Source organism: Sphaeramia orbicularis, chromosome 4 (genome assembly GCF_902148855.1).
Source record: "Sphaeramia orbicularis chromosome 4, fSphaOr1.1, whole genome shotgun sequence".
NCBI lineage: Eukaryota > Metazoa > Chordata > Actinopteri > Kurtiformes > Apogonidae > Sphaeramia > Sphaeramia orbicularis.
Genome location: NC_043960.1, coordinates 6,594,854 through 6,620,921, shown reverse-complemented (window position 1 = coordinate 6,620,921; position 26,068 = coordinate 6,594,854). Strand labels below are relative to the sequence as shown.

At 39.2% G+C, this 26,068-nt stretch overlaps 1 protein-coding gene across 1 annotated transcript in view; it reads right to left on the bottom strand.

The window, feature by feature from the left end:
• nek7 (NIMA-related kinase 7) overlaps positions 1 to 26,068 on the bottom strand; it is a 105,234-nt gene that overhangs the window by 42,355 nt on the left and 36,811 nt on the right. Inside the window, exons 3-7 of the mRNA XM_030132899.1 lie at positions 23,887 to 24,027; positions 22,040 to 22,102; positions 14,701 to 14,811; positions 5,903 to 6,011; positions 680 to 787 (exon numbers count right to left, since the gene is read on the bottom strand). Of these exons, the coding sequence (XP_029988759.1) occupies positions 680 to 787; positions 5,903 to 6,011; positions 14,701 to 14,811; positions 22,040 to 22,102; positions 23,887 to 24,027 (532 nt within the window). The remainder of the gene's footprint in view (positions 1 to 679; positions 788 to 5,902; positions 6,012 to 14,700; positions 14,812 to 22,039; positions 22,103 to 23,886; positions 24,028 to 26,068) is intronic.

The window sequence follows — 26,068 nt, the reverse complement described above, 5'->3', positions numbered from 1 at the left end:
CAAAATGGAACAATGTTAACAGTCTCGGAAACATGAATATTTTTCTTTACGTTTGTTTCCATTTTCCATACTTTTCCAGACCTGGAAATTTATAAAATCAAATTCCATACTTTTCCATACTTGACCTTGAACTCACTGACTTGAACCGAGGAACTCCTCTTGTAATTTATCATCTTCACTAAATGTGTAGCGAATCCCTTAAAGTCATCAAAAAAATTTACATTCAAGACAGAAAAACAATTTTAAACACATGGTACCATTCGCACATAGTTAAGTCTTAAATTAGGCTAAAAGGATCTGTGTTAATTATTGTGGCGCAGCTACAATTCTCACCTTCTTTAAAGAAAAGTGGTGTTATATGATATTATTTCCTCCAAGTGACAAACACACACCCATCGATGCCAATAAGAACCCTTATTGTAAAGTAGGCCGGCTCGTTTTACGGCGCGCAGCCACAAACGGAGCGGGGCGTCTTCATCTGCGTTGGGGTTAAAGGTCATGGCAACAGGAAGTGGCTAAATGGCCTATGAGGGGACGGGTAGAGCCCCGGCCCAGGCAGCCTGACTACATGACACATGGCTTTGGGTTCGCCCGGACTAATGAAACACATCCAGCTCGGGGTGATTACTATGGGCTGGTGTGTGTCTGCGTTTGTGTTGTGAGGACTGTTATAAATTACCTAGTGAGTGAGCGGCGGTGGTTTTGGAGCTGAAGAACCGTCCCAGTCCCAAGTCTCCTAGTTTCACTACCCCCGTGGCTGTGATGAATACATTGGCGGGCTTGATATCTGGAAGGAAATGTGAAAAACGATTATAAAAAAGAGAGTCAAAAGTACGGACTGAGGATGAAGTAGATTACAGAGATCGATTTAAAGGTTGGTGTAATACAAACAGTTGGAAGAAAAGGCAAATCAGCTAATTAATGAGTCAGTATATGCCTTCCTTCCCCTCAGAACATTTGTACACAGTGATTACATTACACATGTTGGAAACTATCTAGGATTGACTTTATTAGAAACCAGATAACTGTTGAAGTGGACATCCAAGTCAAAGTAATAAATACCTAATTAAATAAATCTGGATCACTAAACATCAAACAGCAAAACTGGTGGATTATTGTAGTGTATTATTGGAAATACTCATTACAGGTAACATGGTCATTAGGGCCGTTTTCTGTTGCTTTTTTTTTTTTCCTCTAAGTAATGTTAATGTGACTCGCATCGGCTTTTGAAATTTACTGCTCCCGTATAATTGTAACCAGCCTTTGAATGGGCCGTGTCTGCTAAGTGGTCATTAAAACTCAGAGCTCAGGGTTCATTAGTGTCCCTGCGCCCTAATCACAGCCAGTCCGACGGAAGTGCATCACCTGTAGCTGCGTATGTGTGTATGTGCGCGTGAAACCGGGACCTGATCCGACTGGGCCCTATTGGAAGCATGTGGGCCCATTAACACTGTGTTCTCTGGTCTGTGTGTTGTTCAACACCTACGGTTAAGTCTCCTGTCGTAGGCAACAGGAGCTGCACTAAAGAAAAGCCACGGTGAAATCCTGACCATATATATGTATTCATTTTCATTTTCAAGGCTTTAGAGAAAATCTACTGCATGTTTTATTCATTATTTAGAAAATGTGTATAATTCAGTGTAATAACATTTTACCATTTCGTGACTGTTTCTGAGGATTCATTTCCAACTCCTGAACATCCACTGGTTCAGTTTAGTTTCGTACATGATGAAAGTTAACTTGCAAAGAAGTTATAGTGGAAGTTACTGTGAGTTAGGAAACCATATGGCTGCACTGAAACATATGTAAATGTATTTTATTTTACTATATAACACAGATATACACAGAGAGACTTAGGTTACATTCAGACTGTAGACAAATGTGGCCCAAATCCGATTTTTTTGCCCATATGTGACCTGTATCCGATCTGTTAAAGACAGTTCGAACAGCACAAATCTGATTTTTTCACTTTCATATGTGGTCCTAAATACGTATCTGAAATTTCATCATCCAACTTCAGTCTGAACGGCCAGGTCGCATTTATCCGACCTTTACATCATTGAAATGCGACAAACATTACCTTGGTGATATAAAAGGAGACTATTCGATCTAATTTGTCCTTTTTTACTATTTATTTTCATTCTGTATTAATATCGCTCGTAATCTTTCTTTTCTATCGAATATTACAAAGCTAGATATGTCCATGCTGTTCTCTCTGGATGTTTGAAGAAAAAGAGGAAAAAAAATTCAGTTCTAATCCCTAAGAAAGTGGGACAGAGACAACCAGAAATGTATTAAGGCGGCCATACACTGTGCGATTATTTCGATCGTTGCACGCAGCTCCATCTCAAACTGTGCGAATCAGTCGTACAGTCAGGCTCACGATTCCTGTTCTCACACTGCACGGACCGACGCTCGTATGCGACCTGACTGCTCACACTGTAGGACCACACACCACAGGACGCACAACACGTTTGAGTGTTGTATCCAGAAATACAACGTTAAAATACCAAGGAATCCGAGAAAGTGCATAGACGATTGTGCATTGGCGTGAGCCACGAAATGGTAGTGCTAAACAAAAACCAACGAGCTGCTTTGGTAATATGTGCCATTATCTGCGGGGAATCAAAAAAGAAGAAAAGACAACAATGTGTTTGGTGCAGGAATTGGTTGGCCAGACGTGGACAGTATGGGCTGTCATCCTATAGCAGGAACTAGAGGTAAGCTGCAAAAGCTAAACTGCACTAGGACAACAGCTAGCTACTGTCAGCTTGTACGCTACTGTACCCGTCTGTGTTCGCGCATGCACAGTGTGAGAATTTGAGGCTCATCGGTTCGTGGCACTGCTTTGACAGTACGATACACTCACGAGGAGCGAGCAGGATTTCAAACAGCTCCGTTTTCCTTGCGAACACACGATTGCTGGTCGTGAGGTGGTCGTGAGGTGCTAATCGCTTCTCTTTACCCCATGTACACTGCACGAAGCACGACACACGATTAGAGGCACATCTGGCCCGATCCCAGAAAGAGTCGCACGAGTGAGAAATCGTCTCTAAACTCGCACAGTGTAAGGCCTCCTTTAGCCTCACTGTACCTTGTTTGATGGAGAATGCGTTTTAAACTAGAAGCACTCGGAGAGCGCAGACCTCTGCCAAGGCTGATCAGTGGCCCCCCCCGTGGGCCCCCCCACGCCAAGGAGGTTATGTTTTTGCCAGGGTTGGTTTGTCTGTCTGTCTGTCTGTCTGTCTGTCTGTCTGTCTGTCTGTCTGTCTGTCTGTCTGTCTGTCTGTCTGTCTGTCCGTTAGTGTGCAACATAACTCAAAAAGTTATGGACAGATTTTGATGAAATTTTCAGGGTTTGTTGGAAATGGGCCCCCCCGTGGGCCCCCCCACCCCCGATCACCACCAAAATTTAATCATTTCTTCCTTATCCCATTTCCAACAAACCCTGAAAATTTCATCAAAATCTGTCCATAACTTTTTGAGTTATGTTGCACACTAACGGACAGACAAACAGACAGACAGACAGACAAACAAACAAACAAACAAACAAACAAACAAACCCTGGCAAAAACATAACCTCCTTAGCGGAGGTAAATATGTACACTGTGAGGATTATGTAACAGATTAATGTGACTGGAAGATGTTGTGTCTCTTACGCTTCAATAAGAACAAAATTAAATTTAACAAAAAATTTAAAAAGAAATGCGACAAACATCACAATTCTGCGTTCCAAGAGGAGGAGTAGTGGGAAAAATGACTTCTGTAAACACAGTGGGTGCCTGTATGTGCGAGGTCGCGTATTACGTCAGGACCTCTTTTGTGCACACGGGTCACTTCAGCATCGCATTCAGTTCATAGTCAAAACTGATGCGGAATATGAATGACTACACAAAAAAAATCGGATTTCACCAAAAACACTGAATCGTGCATTAAGACCTGCTGTCTGAACATAGCCAAAGTGTGTTGTTATTGGTCATGAGTATTATGATCTAATATTACCTAAATTATTCCTGTATCCCACTTTTATTTGCTCTTTTTTTTTTTTTTTTCAGAAAAGCAGGCTGCAACAAACTACAGCTAATTGTTTCAACGATAATAAAATGGTGACAAATTGTTTCTGAAAGCCAAAGGTGATGAACTCAAACACCTTGTTTGGTCCAAAACAAAAAAAATCTGTTTAGGTTATTGTCACAGATAGGGAAAGACGGGAGAAAATATTCACTTTTAACAAGCTGACGTTAGAAAATTCAGGCATGTTTTCTTAAAATGTTACTCAAACTGATTCGTTGATCATCAGAATAGTTAACTAGTTGACGACTTATGGATTAACTGAACAATCATCACAGTTCCATTAACATACAGTCACGGAAAAAATTATAAGCCCATCAAAAGTCATCAAATACAATGGTTATGCAATCAAGTACTAACTCCTGTGTGTATCATGCGACTAAAACAGACAGAAAAGAAAACATGGAATGTCTAAAAGCACTGTTTTTGTCAGTACAATGCCATAGATATTGATGGAAGAACTGAAGTGCTTTTGGTTATTATCATTATCATTACTGACTAAATGTAAAAATAAGTGTCTACAACCGCCGACATTGACGAAACTCCATGGGTTTTACTGGTGAATCAATGTTGTAGAAGATGACTGTGTTTCCACGGTAACTATGGAGCGTCTCAACGTCCAAATGGGACATATCTGATGACCATGAAACGATGAGTTACTGCATTTTACACCAATTATTTACATGAATTGATAGGATTACTGGTTAATAAGTCATTGAAAACTTTAGATCTGTAGATATTTTACGTCACTGATGGCTGTTTGGGAGATTTAAAGTGAAATAAGCTGTTTATGCGAGTTTCATCAGGTGTATTTTTACAGGTGAACTGAGAGAGTAATGACAATTATGTATATACAGTCACGGAAAAAATTATTAGCCCATCAAAAGTCATCAAAAACAATGGTTATGCAATCAAGTCCTAACTCCTGTGTGTATCATGTGACTAAAACAGACAGAAAAGAAAACATGGAATGCCTAAAAGCACTGTTTTTGTCAGTACAATGCCATAGATATTGATGGAAGAACTGAAGTGATTTTGGTTATGATCAAGAAAACATGGAAAATGGACAGACATCAGCTCTGAAATTTAACTCTTTTGAGCTGTTTTTGTTGTTATCACTATTCAGGGTGTCCCAAAAAATGTACACACACTTTAGCAGCTGATAACTCAATTGTTTGTTTTTGCTTTGCAGATTAAATCCATTGGAATTAATGATGGCAGCCGGACTAAACTTTGAAGAAAGAAAATTCATTCTAAAATGCTACTGGAAGTATGAAAACGCAGTTGAAGTGCAGAGACAATTTCCATTGCTTGGCGTTGTCAGCAGCGTCTGGACCAGAACAGACGTCAGTTTGAGAACAGGCGGTGACAATACAATAAAACGATGTTTGTAAATTCCATTACATTTTGAAAATTAAAATAATTTTACAGTTACAGTTGGTGTCGGCTGCTGCCTTATTGGTACAGACAGCTGCCTGTCAGCCAGCTGAGCCCGTAAAAAAGAAAGAAAAAAAGTCAGGAAAAAAAAAAAAGAAAGAAAAAAGAAAAGGAAAAGAGAAAAAAGAAAAAAGAAAAAAAAGAAAAAGAAAAGAAAAAAGAAGAGAAAAAAAAAAAGAAAATTAAAAGAATTTTAATAAACACCTACTTTACAATTACTGAAAGTGTGTGTACATTTTTTTGGGACACCCTGTATTTGTGCAAACAAATGTACCTTTAGTTGTACTAGGCATTAAAATTAACAAGAAATTGAAGAAAACAAGGGTGGTCTAATGGTTTTTTCCATGACTATAAAACATTCCCAGGTGTGTTATGTCCTGTGTCCGTGTTCTACCTCTGTGCATGACTCTCCGGGAGTGCATATGTTCGAGAGCACTGCAGAGCTGGACGAAGTATTTCCACACCGTCCTCTCTGGGATGAGTCTCCTCTGCTTCTTAAAGTGCTGTAAGGTAAATGCAAGCGAACACACACACACACGTAAGAAATCAGAGAATTAATGCAACATCATTATCCCCAAAAATACGGAATAAATAAAATATTTTAATAGAGAAGCCAAAGGCCCGGCGCGGCACACATGAGAATTTTAAGATGGTAGCAAAGTGTTTATGTGTGTGTGTTTATAAGTGCATTCATCCCCTGGCCCAGGCCAAGCTCTGTGACTCCACTGTTAATGTAACCCAGACCCCTCTCCTCTCGATCTGTCCCCGCTCTAACCACCGCCGCCTCTCATTTTCTTACAATGGAAAGCACATGCATTCGCAGGAACAGAGAGAAGAAATTTGTGGTACCTTCCAAAAGTCTCCCATGTGGCACACAGCTCCTTTGTTAGGTAAAGATTTCCGTGGGCAATTTTTGTTTTTTATTTTTTACTTTATTTGTTTGGCAGGGCTGAGTGAGTCGTTCTGGATCATCAAGACTGTGGTCCGTCTCCAGAAAAGCCCCGGTGATGACAGAGCTTCCACTCCACAGACAAGATCGCATATTGATCAACAGTGATGCTGATAAACTGACAATAGTGACCTCAAACTGCAGCGGGTAAGACTAAACGGCTGCCAGTGGGATTTTATGAGGGTCTTATGGCTCCGTCTGAGGGGAAAAAATGGGATGACTAAGGCCAACATGAATAGATCTGTCTTGACGCACTATGTGTAGAGATGTATAATGTGCACTTACAATTACAGCTGTTTTGACAGAGGATTTTAAGTTGGTTATTTATTTATTAGACCTTTATTTAACCTCCTCAGACCCAGCTATGGGTTTTCTGTCCACATTTGTGGACAGGAGTTTCGTAACTTTATACAACAAAAAAAAAAAAAAGAAAAGAAAACTGTCCACCACAAAGTACATTCCATGGAAATTTTAAAAACTGCATCGGAAAAAAATGTTGCATCATGATGTTTCCAACACAGGCACTTATTTAATAAAAAACAAAAAAAGCTTGTACTTTGCTGACATTTCCTGGGTCTCAGGAGGTTAACCAGATAAAATCCCATTGAGATCGAGATCTCCTTTACAAGGGTGACCTGGCCAAGAGGTCAGAAGCACACGCCAAGAAAGAAAACAGGTTGTACAGACAGGTAGTAACAATACATTAAAATAAACAGTAATAATATTGTGATAACAGAAAAGTGAGACAGTTCTTTTTTTTTTTTTTTTAAAGTGCAGTTAATAAAGTGCAAAAATTTTGTTGAGGTCACAGCAATTTAAAAACACAGGCACTGTCCGATTAAATCTCGCTGTCTTGTCCGTAAGATGGAGCGAAAAGCTTAAAATGACATGAGTTCTGTTATTTTCAGCTCCACTTTGAAGTGTGTTCCAGGCAAAGGAGGCGGGAGGGATGTAATGATATGAACATGTCATATCATGGTTATTGTGACCAAAATTATCACGGTTATCATTATTATCGCGGTATTGTTGAAATGGTACTCAAAATGTTCAAAAAGTACTTATACAGACACTGAAAAACAACAACAACAAAAATAATAATAATTGGCACAATGGACTTTCTGTTGGCAGAAACATTCAAGTATTAACCCTTAGGGGTCTGAGCCTATTTTGGCCGTTTTTTAGTCCTTTTGATTTTGCCTTTATATATTATATACAGAAATGTTTCCTATACCCATGTTTGGTATCTTTTTTTTTTTTCAGCACAACTTCATCTATCTCATCTGCCTATTATTTTTTTCACTTTAACCTACTATATCAACATAAAAGGCCAGAAAACACACAAAAAATATATATAAAATCCAATTTGTAAAATGGATATAATTTATTGCATAAATAACACACAGATGCTTAACGAACCTTTTCAAAGACTTTAAAAGTGAACATTGGTTCCAAATATTAGGTATAGAAAATTAAAATTGTAATAAATAAAAACTATACTCAGATATTTGACATAAAAGCAGATCTTTACATAGGCATTTTCTCCAGAAAACTGCGGTAATCAAACACGGTTATCATGATAATTAGAATTTAAACAGTAATACTAACTGTTGGCAATTTTACCACTGTTTATTGTTATACTGGTAATCGTTACATCCCGAGGGGGCGGCAAAGCTAAAAGCTCGCTTCCCTAATTCAGTTCTAACTTTGGGTACATTCAAATAATACCAACCACAAGTCCGTAAAGAATATTGACTGGTTGATCTTTGGAGAAAAGGGGATAGGTATGACAGAACCATATCTAGAAGAGCTTTGTAAGTTAAGGTTAACCAATGGGTCAACCTTCATGAATTCAAAGATGGCCACTCAGCTTTTGCATAGAGTTCACAGTGATGAGTGAGACGATTACAACCAGTAAAAGCGCGTAGTGCACAATGGTAAACAGTGTTTAACGACTGCAAACATTTGGCTGAGGCATTCATATACAAAACATCACCATAATCCAAACCAAAATAAAATTCTGTATTATTATCTACTCAGTACTTTAATCGAATGTGCAATAACTTGTTCTACCCCCCAGCACTTTTATAATTATTATTTTTCTGATACAGTACTCTGTTTTACAAGTGCGTATTTGTGTCTGTCCGCAATAACGGTTTTTATATGTTTTAGCTGTGATTCTGTTTTTCTTCTGTTTTTCGTTCATGTCTTTTTTAACTCTGTGACTCACAGGACGAGAAGCACAAGAATTCCACTGTACCGACACTGCGACGTATCTGTGCAAATGGCAAATAAAGTCTACTCTGTTCTATTAACTTCATGTCAACGCTGTAGTACAGGTCTCACAATATAAAGAGGAGTTTACTGGCATAGAATGATCAAACAGATAAGATCAAGTATATTATTGCCTTTGTTAATGAACTAAACAGGGCAGACATGACATAAGAAAAATATCAAAACCTGTCAAGAAATATTAGACCAATGTACAAAACCAAAATAAACCACTGAGACACTAGTTCTCCACTGAAATCAGAGGAACGAGACGTACTGGAAAGAATTATTAACCCTTAAAGCGACTTCCAAATGAGTTTTTCTCTACATTTCACCTTTTCTAAATGATTTATCACTATTTATTATAACACTATCCTCTGTATTTTGCATTATTCAGCGAAAACCTGGTATTTTCCTATGTTTAATAAGACTCAGGTCTTCTCTTTAACGAAACATCCTTACATAGTTCAGTCCTGTGAATCTTTTATCTAAAGCCAACGAGTTAGTGACAAATGCAGCAAAATTGTTAGAATATAAAGACTACAAAGACAGTACATAAGTAGAATTATACTAGCACAACTCTTTTTTTCTCAACAAAAATAGTAAGACTGAGACATATGCTCAGGAAACCTACCCAAGACATAGAATTCATATGAAGCATTTATCCTCATTCTACTCCTCGTTTTAACATGACTTAATTAATCTAGTGTGCAATATGGTTAACGCACATATTAAAACAGTGTGAAAGTGAGAGAGAAAGAAAAAAATCCAAGACAACAGAGAGATTTACTACGTTTACAATACAACAATGCTTGATTATTATTTCAAATATGACCGTTTTCGCTACTTTAAGTTCCAAATTAGGCCTTTACTTCGAATGAAACTTCTTCACATTAACACATCTGGAATATTCCGATATTATTACAGTTTCAGGAGCATTCTTTGGACATGGATACGTTGCAGCTGCTGTATCTGCACTAGGGGTGCAACGGTACACGTCATACTGTCGCCTGAAGACGAGCCTGTTGGGAACAATGCACCGCTAACTATGATGACTTATTCATTCATTCATTCATTCATTCATTCATTTATTTATTTATTTACTGTATTTATTGTATTATGTGAGATTGATTGTTTTGGTGATATGTGAGATATTTACACTTACCCTTCGGGGACATTAAAGATTTTTCAATTCAATTCATTTCAATACAGAACGGTATCCCCCTCGTGGTTTGGTACAAGCGTGTACCGCGGTATGGCTCATTTGTCATTTTCAAATGACATTTCCGGACAACTCATACTCCTATTAGAGCTTTACAAGACAACTGGCTTAAGGAATTCTACTGTCATTGTTTGTAGTCGGACGCGGAGCACAGCCCTTCTACTTCCGACGACCCGTCTCAATATAAATATTAGTGTCCACATGAGTAAAACCTACTCTGTCGTTGCCATGTTTGTTATTATTGACTTTCTTCTTCTTCTTAAAAATCTTTACTCTTTTTCGTGGTATTCGGCCAGTATGTTAATTAAGAGCAGCACCTTGTGACGGATCGATTGAGAAACGTTCATTTTAACGTAGATGAGGCATGGAAGTATGAAGGCAGTGACGCATGACGACGTTAGAAATGGACGAACCTATTTACGCACATAAAGCGAACATAAATGAGCCTTATGTTTCGGCACAGAGGTGGGCTCCAGCCGGGCTCTGCGTCCAAACTGTACCATACTGTGAACTGTGACTATTTTTATCTGGGGTGGACAGTCTATTTATTTATTTATTTATTTATTTATTAATTATGTTTTATTGTGTTTTTATCTTAGTATTTTATCTTTTATTGCATTTTTATCTTAGTATTTTATCTTTTATTAGGATTTTATTGCATTTATCTTACTGTACAACACTTTGGAAACCTTTGTGTTTGTTTAAATGCGTGCTTTATATATAAAAATGGATTGGATTGAATCAAGAACCGCAATACGTACTGAACTGTGGATAACCTGTACCACTGCATCTCTAATCTGCACTGAACACAAACTAACAAGGTTACACTTCGCAGGAATGTCCAAAATAAAAGCCCACATTTCAGGTCGGAAGGAGGAACATACCTACTCTATAATGTTATAGTAACACTTGGATATCAACAGGTTTTCAGATGTCTATAAATATCTCAGTGCTTGACCTTTCCTGAAGGTGGTTGAAGAGGGAAAAAAAATCCATATTTTGACAGAGGCATCGTATTTTAAATCGGAGTACAGAAAGCTGCAGGGAACTCCTTAGCTATGTCAACTGCTTAATACGAATATTGTCTTTTCTCAGAATTAGGCAAAACCAGAACATTTAGCTAGTGCATTAAAAACACAAGACGGAAGAGTGAAAAGAAGCAGAGGAAAGATGTAGGTGATGGTGAGAGATACAGCAAACGAAGGAAGGTAAAAGGGGAAGAGAGGGGTAGAGATAAATCGACGGAGGGAGAGGGGGGGGATAGACCTTGGCCTACATCCAAACAAAGCCTCAGTGAGGAGCCATTCTTTCCTTGCCCTCCCATTTCCATATCAGAGGACTGTTTGATGTCAATGGGGAAGCACATAGACGCCCACCAACACCACCACCACCACCACCACCACCACCATCTTCTCCATGCCTTTAACAGCAAACACTGCACATGCAATATTCTGTAAGTGCATGCAAATCAAGGACCATTTGATTTCATTTGAATTCTGAGATGGTCAGAGTGAGAGTTAATAGAGAATGAGGGAGGGAGAGAGAAAGGAGGAGAGAGCAGCGTGGAGGACGAGAAATCAAAAAGAATAAAAAATGTTAAATTCATGCATCTAGGGGGTTCTGCTTTACATATGGCACACTGTACGAATGTGTTTACTTCACATTATGGCCCAAGGAGAGGAGGAAGGGGTGTGTGTGTGTGTGTGGGTGGGGTGTGGGGGGTGTGGGGGGTGTGGGGGGGTATAAAGCCCTGGCATGCACCTCTGGACTGCCACTGTTCTATTAGAAAAACAAATCATTTAGAACAGTGCAGGAGACAAATGGTGCAGACAAGAGGCATGCACTTGTGTGTTTGAGTGTGTGGTGTCAGCAGCCATAAGGAGATGACACAGTCTGAACGCTCTCAGCATCCTTGGTAGCTTAGCTAAGATAGCAGTGACGCGCTGTAGTTTGTTACCGTACCTCTTCAGGCTGCCATGTTACGTCTTTGTAAAAATGCATCTCTGAACATTTGCGTGTGTGTTTCTACGTCTGTGTCTGCACGTACTTTATTTGAATGTGTTATGCAGTGTGTGTGTGTGTGTACGCGTGTGTGTGTGTGTGTGTGTGTGTACAGGATACATACCAGTGTGTGTTTGCGTGTGTGCTGAGCCTGCCATGTTCACTCTCTTGTACCGCTAATCCTCGCCTCTCCTAATTTGCTGTGTTGAACTGTGCGGATGTGGAGCTGCTGAGTATGACTGCAAACAGCTTGTCGAGCTGTGCCGATACAACGCTGCAGCATCATTTATGCATGGAAGAAGACCAGGCTTTTTACATGCACACCACTAATTTGCTATACTGGCAGGTTTTTATAATAACTGGGGGTTCGGTCTAACTCGCAGACGAATAACAGGGTAAGCCGGGGATGTAATAGCTACTACTTGTATCCTTTTTGATCCAGTTCCAAGAACAACATCTTCTCACTTAAAAGAAAAAAAAAAAAAACACCCAACCAAACTGGTTAGTTACTCATATCAGGGTCAACTTGACAAGAGTCAACGACATGAGGATTTAATAGGTCTTATTTATTTTCTTTCGTTTCTGTCCAGTTTACTCAGTTGTGGTTGTAGTTATTGTTACCATTATAATTATCACCATGGTTGTTATTGTTGGTATTGTTGATATTCTCTTGTGAGGGTCGTCGCCACCCCCCTTTCTCATCCTTCCCCCCGTTCCTTCATGTCAGGTCCGGCATTAAAATGTGGTTCAACAAAACTCAAACTAAGGACAGTACAATATAGGGATGTAATGATTACCGGTATAACGATAAATCGCGGTAAAATTGCCAACAGTTAGTATTACCATTTAAATTCTAATTATTATGATATCCGTGTTTGATTACTACATTTTTTCGGAGAAAACGCCTATGTAAAGATCTGCTTTTATGTCAAATATTTGAGTATAGCTTTAATTTATTTACAATTTTAATTTTATATACTTAATATTTGGAACCAATGTTCACTTTTAAAGTCTTTGAAAAGGTTCGTTAAGCATCTTTGTGTTATTTATGCAATAAATTATATACATTTGCAAATCGGATTTTATACATTTTTTTGTTTTTTGCCTTTTGTGTTGATATAGTAGGTTAAAGTAAAAAAAATAATAGACAGATGAGATAGATGAAGTTGTGCTAAAAAAAAGATATCAAACATGGGTATGGTAAACTCTAATCCAACAAAGTGGAAGTGCTGCTGGGTCTTCTTCTTGGTGATTATCCACAGGTGGTCTTTGGAAACTTGTGGTGTGTCTGGTTATTTAGAGTAAAAAAAAAATCCCCATTAGCATGCTAGATTTCAAAAAAATATTTTTTTTTTTCACGAGTGGGTATGGTAAACATTTGTTCATATAGTATATAAAGGCAAAATCAAAAGTACTGAAAAATGGCCAAAACAGGCTCAGACCCCAAAGGGTTAATATTTGAATGTTTCTGCCAAGAGAAAGTTCATTGTGCCAATTGTTTTGTTTTTTTTGTTGTTGTTGTTTTTTTTCAAAACACAACTTGGTTAAATTATTTCAGTGTGTGTATAAGTACTTTTTGAACATTTTGAGCACAATTTCAACAATACCGTGATAATAATGAAAACCATGATAATTTTGGTCACAATAACCGTGATATGAAATTTTCATATCGTTACATCCCTAGTAGAATATCACGGGGAGCCTCATATACTTTATGAAGTTTCCCTTGGCAAAGCAAATTTGTTCAGCACCAAAAGGCAGCCAGACCACCATTCTGCTGTTATGATGCTGGACAAGACAAGTTAAAAAAGAAAAAAGAAAAAAAAAGAAGACGTGAGTCAAAACTAAATAAATAAATGAAATCCTCACATCTCCCCCAATAAATGACTTCCACATAATGTTTTTGTAAGTGATGCCTTACCTCAAAGTTTAACATGTAAAGCATATAAAAAAGACGCTTGGATCTTAAAGCCAGAAAAGCAGCGCTCATGTATTTGCTTTCAAGCCACCGACATGAGACACATGCCAGAACTTTATGACCGTTAATCACTGCTCGATTCCCTCCGTCTTCCGTTTTACGGTCAGTGCAGCTGTTAACGGACTGTTTGGGATAAAAGCAGGTTGCAGGAGGTCTCATAATGTTTGGTTTTCGGTCTCACTTTGGAATGGATGATTGGAGCTGACTCAGTGACCAGGTAGTGAGGCCTGTGCCAACCACAGACCGCAGACCTCCAACTGCCATTCCCGCAGTCATTCAAGGCCACGTCATCAGCCTCCCGCCTCCATACGAGCTTTCCTTTTGATATCCTATGTAAAAATAAAGCGCCGGTCCACATATTGTTTCTCAACATCATCATCATCATCATCCCACAAGGTCTGGACATCTACCAAGCAGTCTTTTTATTTGACACTCTATCCAAGTTCTCCACAAGTGACTCTGGTGATTCAGGAGCTTTTTTTTTTTTTTTTTTTTTTTGCGAGTCACGCGCCGACTGTGGATGGATGTGTGAAAACGACTGCAGAAAAAGCAGCTGCAGTGAAAAATGACTGCGTGACTTTGATATATTTTAGTTTTATACAAATCAGTCAAGTTATTTTGGTTATTAAAGTTGCTAAACCTTCCATAATTACTATAAAACTATTACAATGCGTGGGTTAGTTGATGCTTATTTGGTGCATGACATATATCATGAACACATGAAGTAATTACCTGGTGTCCTTAGTGGTTTAGAAGTGTGAGCGAGTCCCTTACCTTGATCATACGTGAGAGGTCCCCTGCGTCCGCTAGCTCCAGTACTATGTTCAGCTCATTGTCCTCAATAAAAGACGCGTGGTACTTTATCACATTGGGGTGGTTCAATTGCTGTAGGAAAAAAAAGTAATCCAAGTCACCAAGGAGAGAAAATAGGGTATAAATAAACAGCAGGAAAAGACAAGCAAGTCACATAAACAGGTTCCTTGGTAACGCCACTTAAAGCTCCAGCGGTTGAGTTATAAGATAAGATAAGATAAGATAAGATAAGATAAGATAGGATAAGATAAGATAAGATAAGATAAGATAAGATAAGATAAGATAAGATAAGATAAGATAAGATAAGATAAGATAAGATAAGATAAGATAAGATAAGATAAGATAAGATATATTTTTATTTTATTCTCTTTTCTCTTGTGTTTACTTATCAACCTTTTATGTATCATTACTGATATTTTGTTGGTTGATTTTGTTTTGATCTCACTATCTACATGTTTGAAATAAAGATTTAAATAAATAAAAAATAAATAAGATAAGATAAAATAAGATGAGGTAAGATACACTTTATTGATTAAATTCAAATGTGCAACAGAACAAAACAGGTATCAAAAACAAAAAAAAAATAAAGAGAAGGTAAAAAAAATAAATAAAAATTTGTTAAAGTGACTAACAATGACATAAATTGTAATAATAATAATGATAATGATAAGTACAATAACACTGTGCAGTAGGTGACATAGACAGATGCAAAAAGTCTGTTTAGAGCAGGATGTAATTCAAGCCAAGCTGCTGTTATACAGTCTGACGTCTACATCATCCTTCAGCATATTTTAATACAAATTGTATGAGAGGAAACAAGAACATAATGACTCCATGAGGATACTGCTGAGGCTTCCAACACATTATAGAGCCAGTCAGATGTTTGTGGATTGTGGTGTTCGACGCTGTGCGGCTGCTATACGACATTTTATTTATTTATTTATTCATGTGCAGAGTTACAAAATTATCCAACTCAACTGTGCAAGTCCTGGTCTGTTCCAAGATTAGTTCTGTAAGGTTTACATCTAGAATGTGGTCTCACTGGTAACATACGGATTTATGCCATTTCTTTTCTTTTTTATTATGTATGTTTTTGTCTTATCCTATGGACCTAGTTTTTGTGTCCTTAATGAAGCTTGAATGAATTACACATTCTGGTGATTTTTTCTGAGCTGAAGAAGACCTACCCCATAACCCAGACTATGGCTATATTCATAAGTGTTTTCAGACAGGTATGGGTGGGGGTTTATGGTCTTAAGTGGCTTCATGTTTCCACAGCAACATGAAACAATGTCAGGTCGAACATATTAACATTTAGTCTTTTGTTTTGGATAGAGACAAGACAGCTGCAGGAAGAAGTAGTGATGTCCCAATCCAATCTATAGATCAGTATCGGCCGCAGATTTGGCATTCTTTAGAAGATCGGATCGGATTTAGTCACGAGCAGGGATGTAGCGATATGAAAATTTCATATCACGGTTATTGTGACCAAAATTATCACAGTTATCGTTATTATTGCGGTATTGTTGAAACTGTGCTCAAAATGTTCAAGAAGTACTAATACACACACTGAGATAATTTAACCAAGTTGTATTTAAATACATAAATAAGTGAATAAAACAATAGGCAAAATGTACAATCTGTTGGCAGAAACATTCAAATATTAACCCTTTGGGGTCTAAGCCTATTTTGTCCGTTTTTCAGTCCTTTTGACTTTGCCTTTGCCTTTATATACTATATAAACAAATGTTTACTATACCCATGTTCGGGATCTTTTTTTCAGCACAACTTCATCTATCTCATCTGTCTATTATTTTTTTCACTTTAACCTACTATATCAACATAAAAGGACACAAAACACAAAAAAATATATAAAATCCGATCTGAAAAATGTATATAATTTATTGCATAAGTAACACAAAGATGCTTAACGAACCTTTTCAAAGACTTTAAAAGTGAATACTGGTTCCAAATATTAGGTATAGAAAATCAAAATTGTAATAAATTAAAACTATACTTAAATATTTGACATAAAAGCAGATTTTTACATAGGGTTTTCTCCCTTAAAAGTGCGGTAATCAAACACGGTTATCATGATAATTAGAATTTAAACGGTAATACTAACCGTCTGCCATTTTACCGCGGTTTATCATTATACCAGTAATCGTTACATCCCTAGTCACGAGATTGGGCCGATCCAGACCTAGCTCTGGGTCGGGGGGGAAACACACCTCCTGCTCCCTCAAATTAAAGTTTCTGAAGATAGGGAAAAGGAAAATTAGCTGCACAACAGCGGGAGGCCTAGAGGAAATTAAAACATCTATAGGTTTCGCTTTAAGGTCCGGTAGTGATGCGAGAGTCTTCGTGGGGCTTCTGTGGAATTATCTGACCCGACCCGAACCGACCTGCAAATAAACTGACATTCTTTTGACCCACCCCAACTTGACCCGCGAGTAACCCGCTGATCCGTGCATCACTAATGTACAGCACAGAACGCACCCCCATATAATACCTGGACAGACCTGTCCATAGACCGGCTACAGCAGTGGCAAACATACAGCCCGGAGTCCAAAACTGTCCTGCCAAAGGTTCTCATTCATCCCACAGTATGAATTTGGAAAGTGCAAAAATTATACTAAAGTTATCAAGAGTCAAAGGTGTCATAGTTGTTTTAGTTCAGGTTCCACATTCAGCCCAATTGTGATCTCAAGTAAAAATAATAGTATAATAATTTATAAATAATGACTCCAAATTTAAATCAACATTTTAATGTAAAAAGTTGGTATCAGATCGGTATGGGCGAAACTATTCCTAAAACAAAATCAGACTGGAAGCAAAAAAATCCAGATCGGGACATCACTAGGAAGAAGGTGTATATATATTTGCAAATTCTGGTATTTTTCCCTGTGATTTCTTGCACTGTTAATCCAAAAGATAAAACAATTCCTTCAATAAGTAACAGATACAGTGTCTTACTGCACACATATTAATATACACTTCAAAAACAGCTGTATAAAACATCTTGTATACCTTATATAATGTCTCTGCTACTAGTAAATGGCAAAGGTTCATGTCATGAGTTGTGCAACACTGTGCTTCCTCAAACATACACCAATCAAAGCAAAAATGCTGAATCCATATCTGAAATGGTTATTTGGTAAGTGTGGGCTTAATAAGACGGTTTTGTCCTCACATGTGACAAAGCTTGGTGACATGTCACAACAACTCCACTGTCTGTGATGACAACAACCCATGTGTGACACGCCCATACACACACACACACACACACACACACAAACGGCTGACAGGCTGACATGGTTGGCAGTCAGAAAAACAAGCATCCTCAGCTCGGCTCATCTCTGGCTCAGATTCCTTCCTGTTGGTTGGTCAATAAGGAGGGAACAGCATTCCCCGTAGTAAACAAAAGTCTCTATCCATCCAGAGCAGAAATGGAGGAGGGGGAGGGCGGCGAGATGAAGGGGAAGAAACAAATGACACAGTGACACAGACAAGCCAAAGGAATGATGGAGACAGGGCAGCTTGAAGAGGTAGAAGAAGAGAACAAAGGTGTGGGAGGAAAAAAAATAAGAGCAGGTGAGGGATAAGGTGAGCAGAGTTTGAGGAAGGGGGTGGGAGCAGGGGAAGGAAAGGGAGTTGATATGTGGAGAGCTGGAGACGTAGAGCTTTGTGACGTGGTGATGTTGAGGTTGTGTGTGTGTATGTGTGTATGTGTGTGTGTGTGTGTGTGTGTGTGTGTGTGTGGGTGGGTGGGGGGGGGGTCGGCCGTGATGCGAGCAGACGGAGCGGTGTGACACGCGTCCTCCACTCGGCTCGGCTCTGCTTTCTCTGCTGTGATTAAAGAAATGTTCATGCTCTGGATGATGCCGAGAAGAGGGGAAAGGAGAGCACACTACAGTACACTACGCTACACTACACTCTCCACTCCATCGCTGCATCCCTCCACAGTCCTCTTCCTCATTCGTCCTCTCTTTCCCTCCCTCATGTCTCCATCTTTCCCTCTCCCTCCCTTGTCCTCTTCTTGCCAGATGTATTTTTGGCTCGGAGTGGCAGTTCTGCACGGCTCCACACTGTAGCACAGCCAGGGAGTGATGACAAGCCCCCCCACCACCACCACCACCACCAACCCCCACTCCCACCCACCCCCCCATTCTAACCCACCACTGCTCTTCCACAACTCGAACCTCAGGCAAAGCATACAGAGGAATGAGGAGATGTTAGCATGCAGATGTTTATGTAAACGATGGATGGAAGTCGACCACAATACAACAGTCATTCACAGGGAAATATCAAATAGAGTTTTGCATGATTATGTAATTACACACGCTGGCTGAGACCCACCAGTGTGTGTAATTACTTAATCATGCAAGACTCGATGTGATATATTTGGTGAGCTGGTGATGTGTTTCTAATAAAAACATAAAACTGGCTGATGCAATGTGATGGCACAGAATTAACCGCAATCATAAATGAGGTAATAGTATACTTATAAATCCAACTACGTCCATGTAAGAATGCAACTGGTTGCACATAGCAATAGCAATGTGTGACAGGGAAAGAGCCACCTAAAGAACATACAAAAGAGGCAATCACTCGTAGACGTTAACATGACCAGGGCTGGGACGATGATGAACTCTTAGCTGAATAAAACTGTGGTGATTTAATCGTCATGTGTTAACTTTATGCCCAACAACAGCTTTATTCACATGCAGACGGAAATAAAAATTACATTTTTGTGCGACTTAACACAATATTTACGTTCGTCGTTATGTTAATGTCATGACTTCTCGTGTCATCTTGCAATAATAAATAAAAAAATCATTGCGTTTGTGATTTAATGGAAAAACCAACATGATGCACTTCTGTTTTTTTCTTTTCTGTTTTAAATATCGGTGAAGTTTTGCGCCTATGTCCAATGGAAAAGCGACTAGTGACAGGCACCAAATGAAAATCAAGGGGATACAACTAAAATGACGACATTACAAGAGCACCGGCCAAACAAAAAGTGCAAAAAGATGTGGAAACAGTGATTAAAATATGACATTTGTCTTAGTTTGATCCAGCTGCTTAACAGGTGAGTGGAGACAATTATGGCAATTATGCACAATAATTGTGGTTACCTTAAACAGCTGTGATAATTATGTAATAACTATGACAGGACTAAACGTAACATGCTATTTTTTTAGACTTACACTGTACAAAAATTTAAGGATGGTTTCAATTACAGGAGAAACTAAACGTGCATTACATTTGTAAAGAAAAAAATAAACGTCCATAAAGATTAATGTGAACTTATCGTGTGAATATCAGGTTAAATGAAGCTGCTTTCTGCCAGTTCTTTGTCTAGTCAGTAAACCACTGGTATTGTCTAATCAAATGTAGACCCTCAGACACGCACACACATGCACGGAAACACATGGTACGCAAAACAGGGAGAAAACAAACACACAACACGAAATGATTCCACACTGATGAGGGCAGATCATTAGTCCTCAGAATAGAATTCAGGCTTAATGGCAACCACAAGCGAGAAGAAATCCTCAGCTGCGGGGTTTTAAGAACGGTGAAAGGAGCAGATTGGCAGGGAGCGGGCTATTTCTGCAGCTAATATTCCTATCGGGGAGGATTTAGACAAAAGGATGGACTGAGAAGTGAGATTCTCAAGTTGAAGTCATCATGCCAGAACAGGAAAATACAGATGAATGAGCACACGCAAACACAGACAGACAAACAAACAAATAGGCAGACTGTTGAAGGGCCTTATTCGATGAGTGTGTATGTGTGTGAGATCACGCTCAACTATGTGTGTCACTCCAGTCGGTCCATGCCAGTGTGCCTCTCATTATTCTGATTTGGCTATGTCTCCTGTTGGCCTGTCTAGTGGGGGATAAGGCAGAAGGACTCTCACACACACACATATACACATACACACTCAGCCCTTTATTATCAGGCTGGCTGGGCAGCGTAGGGCCAGGCATAACTTCTATGTTCACTAGCAATCAGCTTATAGGATGAAAAGAAACGAACAAAAAGCTCTAAAGGGGAAGAGACGAGAAGTAGTGGAGGAGGGATGCATGGAATGATATCACAACTGGGCAAAAAGAGCCACAGAAAGAGGAGGCAGCAGAGGGAAAAGGACACATAAAAAAGACGGGGATCTAGATAATGAGGGTGAAAGCCGCACAAAACCAAATTGGACATTTTGGACAGGGGACGAAAAATAGTCACCTGGCAGAGCATGACATTTAACCCTTCCCTGAACCCTCTTAGGAGGTCAGAGATACAGAACCAGACAAACGCCGCTGTCTTGTGCCGTCAAGTCAATCTGCTCCTCAGATTACAGCTCCCTTCAGTGTCTTGCCTACATCTGAGTATCGTCATCTTTGATTGGCCCAAAGAGCCCCAGGAGCTTCACTGAAGTGTTTGAGTGGCACAAACTAATTGGTTTTGTTTCCTTGTTATGTCTCGTGTATGTGCGAGTGTGCGCAAACAGCCTACAGTGCGCACACAAATGCACACACACACATACACATATAAACAGGAAGGCTGCATACAGTATACGGAGGAAAACATTTCCAGGAATGCGCGGATGCACGCACGAACCGACAAAAAAACCACAAACGCACATGCCCGGTTTTGACACACAACTCGGATCTGGCAGACAGTGGGAGATATCGAAGCTGTCATTAGTTTGTTCATTAGTATTTGAGAGCATGCAGCTGACACATGTTAAAGGTAGTTTGATAAATGAAACCACTTCATCGGGGAGAAAAAAAACCCAGCAAAGCAAGAATGAGGAGAGGGAGGGGTAAAACATCAAGAGACACTTGAGGGAGGCTGCTAAATTTCCATGCTGATGCACTGTTGCCCAGTTCTAAACATTACAAAAAGATTAGAAAAAAACAAAAAAAACAATAGTTTGGCATTAAAAAAAAAAAGTCAATGTGAGCCTGGAGGGATATAACGCTGCTGCACTAGCAAGTACACACACACACACACACACACACACACACACTCTGAGATAGCGGCAATAAACATGTGCTGTTCAGTCACACACACTTATTCACATTCTCACTTGTGTGCACAAATACTCAAACACTCTTCTGCATTCATAACCATTCAGGATGCGCATACACACTCACACATGCCCACACACAACACACAAATCCAAGTTGTCTGGTGCAGATCAATTGTTTTCCTGTGGTGGAAGGTCTCAGCTGAGGCACCTTAAGAGAACAGAGCGCAGCGCATGACGCCGTCTCCCTCTTTTCTGGCTCTTTACCTTTAGGAGATCTATCTCTTTGATGCAATCTTGCCGAGCTTTGGCATCCATCAAGTCGAATATCTATCAAGAGATCAAAAGGGGAGAGAGAGAGAGGACAGAGAGGGGTGTTATGACATCTTCAAGAAATGGTAAGATTGAGAGATGTAGAAGATGGGGGGGGGGGGGGGGGGGGCCTAAACAGAAAACATGGTTTCTGTTATCTAGAGGGTGGCGTTGGAGTGACTACAGGTGTTTTATATCCGAGTAAGACACACACATCCCTGTGTAAAGTGTGTGTGAGATGTGTCTATGTGTATATAGGCCCGAGCAGAGCAGGGTTTTTCTACTGCAGATCTGTACAGTATGTGAATGTACATCACAGAATACTGTATGTGTACATGTACGTGTGTGTGTTCACATATTCAGAGAAAGCCGCAGTTATTTCATCAGATTGAACAGTCACTTTGGACTTTGCCAGGATGCAAAAATACAAGTTCCATCGCATTCATTTCATCAACAGTAGCACAAAATGAAACAAGCAATACTCAGGTTAGAGCTGCACAATATATCGTTTGAGCATCGTCATCGCGATGTACGTGTGCGTAATAGTCACATCGCAGGTTCTGCAGCGTAGGAGGTTCAGTGTATTCTCATCTAAATTCATGGGTATGAGACAGACACTGCACGTAACAATCCACCAATCACAATCATTCTTAATCAGTTTGGAGTGAGTCGTTTGTAACAACGTTGAAAAATGAGCAATGAACAAGAGAAAATCACCGTAAACGAAGACTTGGTACAAAAAAGAAAAACGTCAGTTATCTGGAATTATTTCAGCTACAAGAAGGATAATGCTGAAACACGTGCTCTGTGTCGATAATGCCTTAATGCACCTGTTGGCACAAAGAGAGAAAACACAACTAACTTGTTTGACCATTTACGTCAGCACCACACAGCTATGATATCCTCCTGAGTATTTTTTCACATCGCAGGGTTAAAAAAAATTGCAATGTCAGTTTTTTCCAATATCGTGCAGCCCTAACTCAGGTATCTCAGCTCTGTACAAACATTCAACAATATACGTTAAACAAAAGTGGGAGAAAGAGAAGAATATAGAAATAACAGATGAAATGTGGAACACAATACGGGAAACACAAATCACCTCCACAAACTCACAAACTTGGAGAGACTTCTGCTGGAAAAACATTATTTGATATTTCATAACCCCTAAACAAAAATCCAGACAAATGGGGACCCCGCTGCCATGCTGGAGGTGCAGTAGAATAATGGTGGACCACGCTCATATATTTTAGTCTTGTCCCTTTATCAGGCTGTTTTAGGAGGAAGTGTCCAAAACAACCTCTAAAGTTCTAGGCTTTGAGGTTAATATGTCTTTTCCCTCACTATACCTTGGACTTCCCCCAGCGGATTTAAACAAGAATGATTCTATTTTACTAAAGATTTTTATGGCAGCCAGCAAGAAAGCTATCACGAGCCATCTGTGGACACCTTTATAAATATTGTAAATCAGTTACATCATATGGAGCAGATCACTTATATTCTGAGGCTACAAAAGGATGTAGGAGAAGGACATTGGAAAAAGTGGACTCTCTTCTTAGCTCAGTAACTTTAAAAATGCTACTTGCTTAAACAGGTTTAACTTATATACACATTTACACTGTGTGAGAATGCATATTTATTTATACATTCATTTATTTTTTTTTCCTATGTAAGTTGTGACTCCCTGATCCTGCTGTTTATGTTACGTATGTTTAACCGTGTTTGTAGTAAAATAACAAAAATAGTTAAAAAAAAAAAAAAAAAAACAGTAGCACAAAATGTCAGTGATCTTAGCTGTGCCATACCTGGACTTTCTTCAGGGCCACTGATGTGTTGTCTAGCAGGTACCTTGCCCTGTACACCTCACTGAACTGACCACGGCCAATCTTCTTCTCAATCTGGAAGTTAGCCAGTGAATTGTGGCCCATATCTGGCTGTAAAGGTTTCTGTAAGAAGAAAAAAAAGGAGGATATAGTCATGTGCATGTTCACACAGTTTGTGCATATACAGAGATATTAGAAGCTGAGAAACAGTAACAACAAAAGCACAAATGAATGGCAGATGTTTTGTGTTTTGTGGTAACCATTTATTTGCCATTGAAGAGCAAGTATCTCCACATTACAGAAAACAAGAGGAGGGAAGGGATGAGTGCTGAAGGAAGAGGGAGCACTCTGTGTTGAGGCCAGGCTTCTGTAGTTTGTTTTGCTGAGAGGATGCTCTAGGCTGCTGCTGATTTGACTGGCATTCCGCTGATGTGTCATGCAAACATCTTGTGCACAGCACACAGTAAACTGCAGCAAGGCATCACCTCACCAAATCCTATAGCCCTTAGTTTCTAACTATAGCTGCTTATTCTGTGTTATTTACACAGTATGTGACTGTAAATGTCTTTCTAGTCAATTCAAAAGCAGTTAAATACCATCTGAGTCCTTCTACTGATGTCTACGCTGAACATCAAGTTTTGGCAACCACATTTAGCCATTCTATTTTAACCCATAAGGGCCCAAAGTGACATTTGTGGCAATTCGGAAATGAATTTTTCCTCTATATTTAACAGTCTTTAAATGATTTATCACCGTGTATTGTAATATTATCTTCTGTATTTTGTGTTTTTTCAGTGAAAATCAGGTATTTTCCAACATTTAATTTACTAATTATGTAGACGTGCATAAAAGCTCAGAGTAAAGTTGAGGATTACCTTTAAATTATACTTCCTCCCACTCCTTTTCGAATGTGCACATGAAGTCATACTTTATTTTCATGTATATGTACAGGTTTTTGTTTTTTCATATTCGAAATAAACTAAAAAAAAAAAAACAAAAATTAGGATTATTATATCAATAATAGAGAAAACTGAAGAAAAGGGACTTTTTCAGCAAAATCTCTCATTAACTGAACATAACCCCAGTGTGTCCATCCACTGTCATTGATCCAACTCCATGGGTTTTACTGGTGAATCAATGTTGTAGAAGATGATGGTGTTTCGACTGTAACTACGGAGCTTCTGAACGTCCAAACGGGTCATACCTGATGACCATGACAAGATGAATAACTGTATTTTACACCAATTTACATGAATTAGTGAATCAACAGGGATTAAACAGTTTATATCAGTAGATGATTTTGGTAGATGGTGGATGTTTGGGTCTTTATGGGTTAATGATATCTTCCATAAAATGTTTATATAGGTATAAGTGAACATCCTAATCACATTTTACACCTGCTGTGCATGATTCACAGTTTGCTTCATGAGCTGCTCTGAGCTCCCAGTGGGCCAAAAGGAAAATGCTGTTTTCTGACAAGAACAAATCAGATTTTCTACATTACATCTAACTGGGTGTATATGTTCACTGGAATCCAGACTCCTTTCCTTTGTCTGCCAAGTCACATCACTGGCAGCCTGGCACTAGGCCACAGACTCCAAGACTCCTCACTTCTGTTCGCCACAGGATTGGCTGCACAGGCTGAGACAATCACCTCTGAATAAAGAAAAAAACACCCGAAAATAAACTAGAATGAGCCCCTCGGATATGATGTGAGGAAGAGAAGCGCAGAGCAGGCTGTGTGACCTTTCCAGCCTTTTGGTAAACTTGTACAAGGCGTCGGCAGGAGCAAACAGAAGGTGACAGATATCAGAATGCCACATGTCACCAGCGCTTCTGCCAATATGGCCATGGAAGCAGCTCAGGGGCAGGCGACTCAGGACACAGGGAAAAAAGATGAAGAGGCAGAGAAGGTCAAAAATTAATCCCCTTAGCACTAAAACATACAAAAAAAGGAGTGTCATCACACTTGTTCGCTTCACTTGTGTTTCACAGTTTGATGCCGTTACTGTGAACGCAGACTGCAGGATAAAAAGGATCCCCTGTGTTGCCTAGTCACTACTACGGAAGAAGAAGACGACTTTTTATTCACTGAACAAAATAATAATTAGCCCCAGGAAAGAGCTGACAATTGGTGCTTTTCGATGTGGGACAATTTGACAAT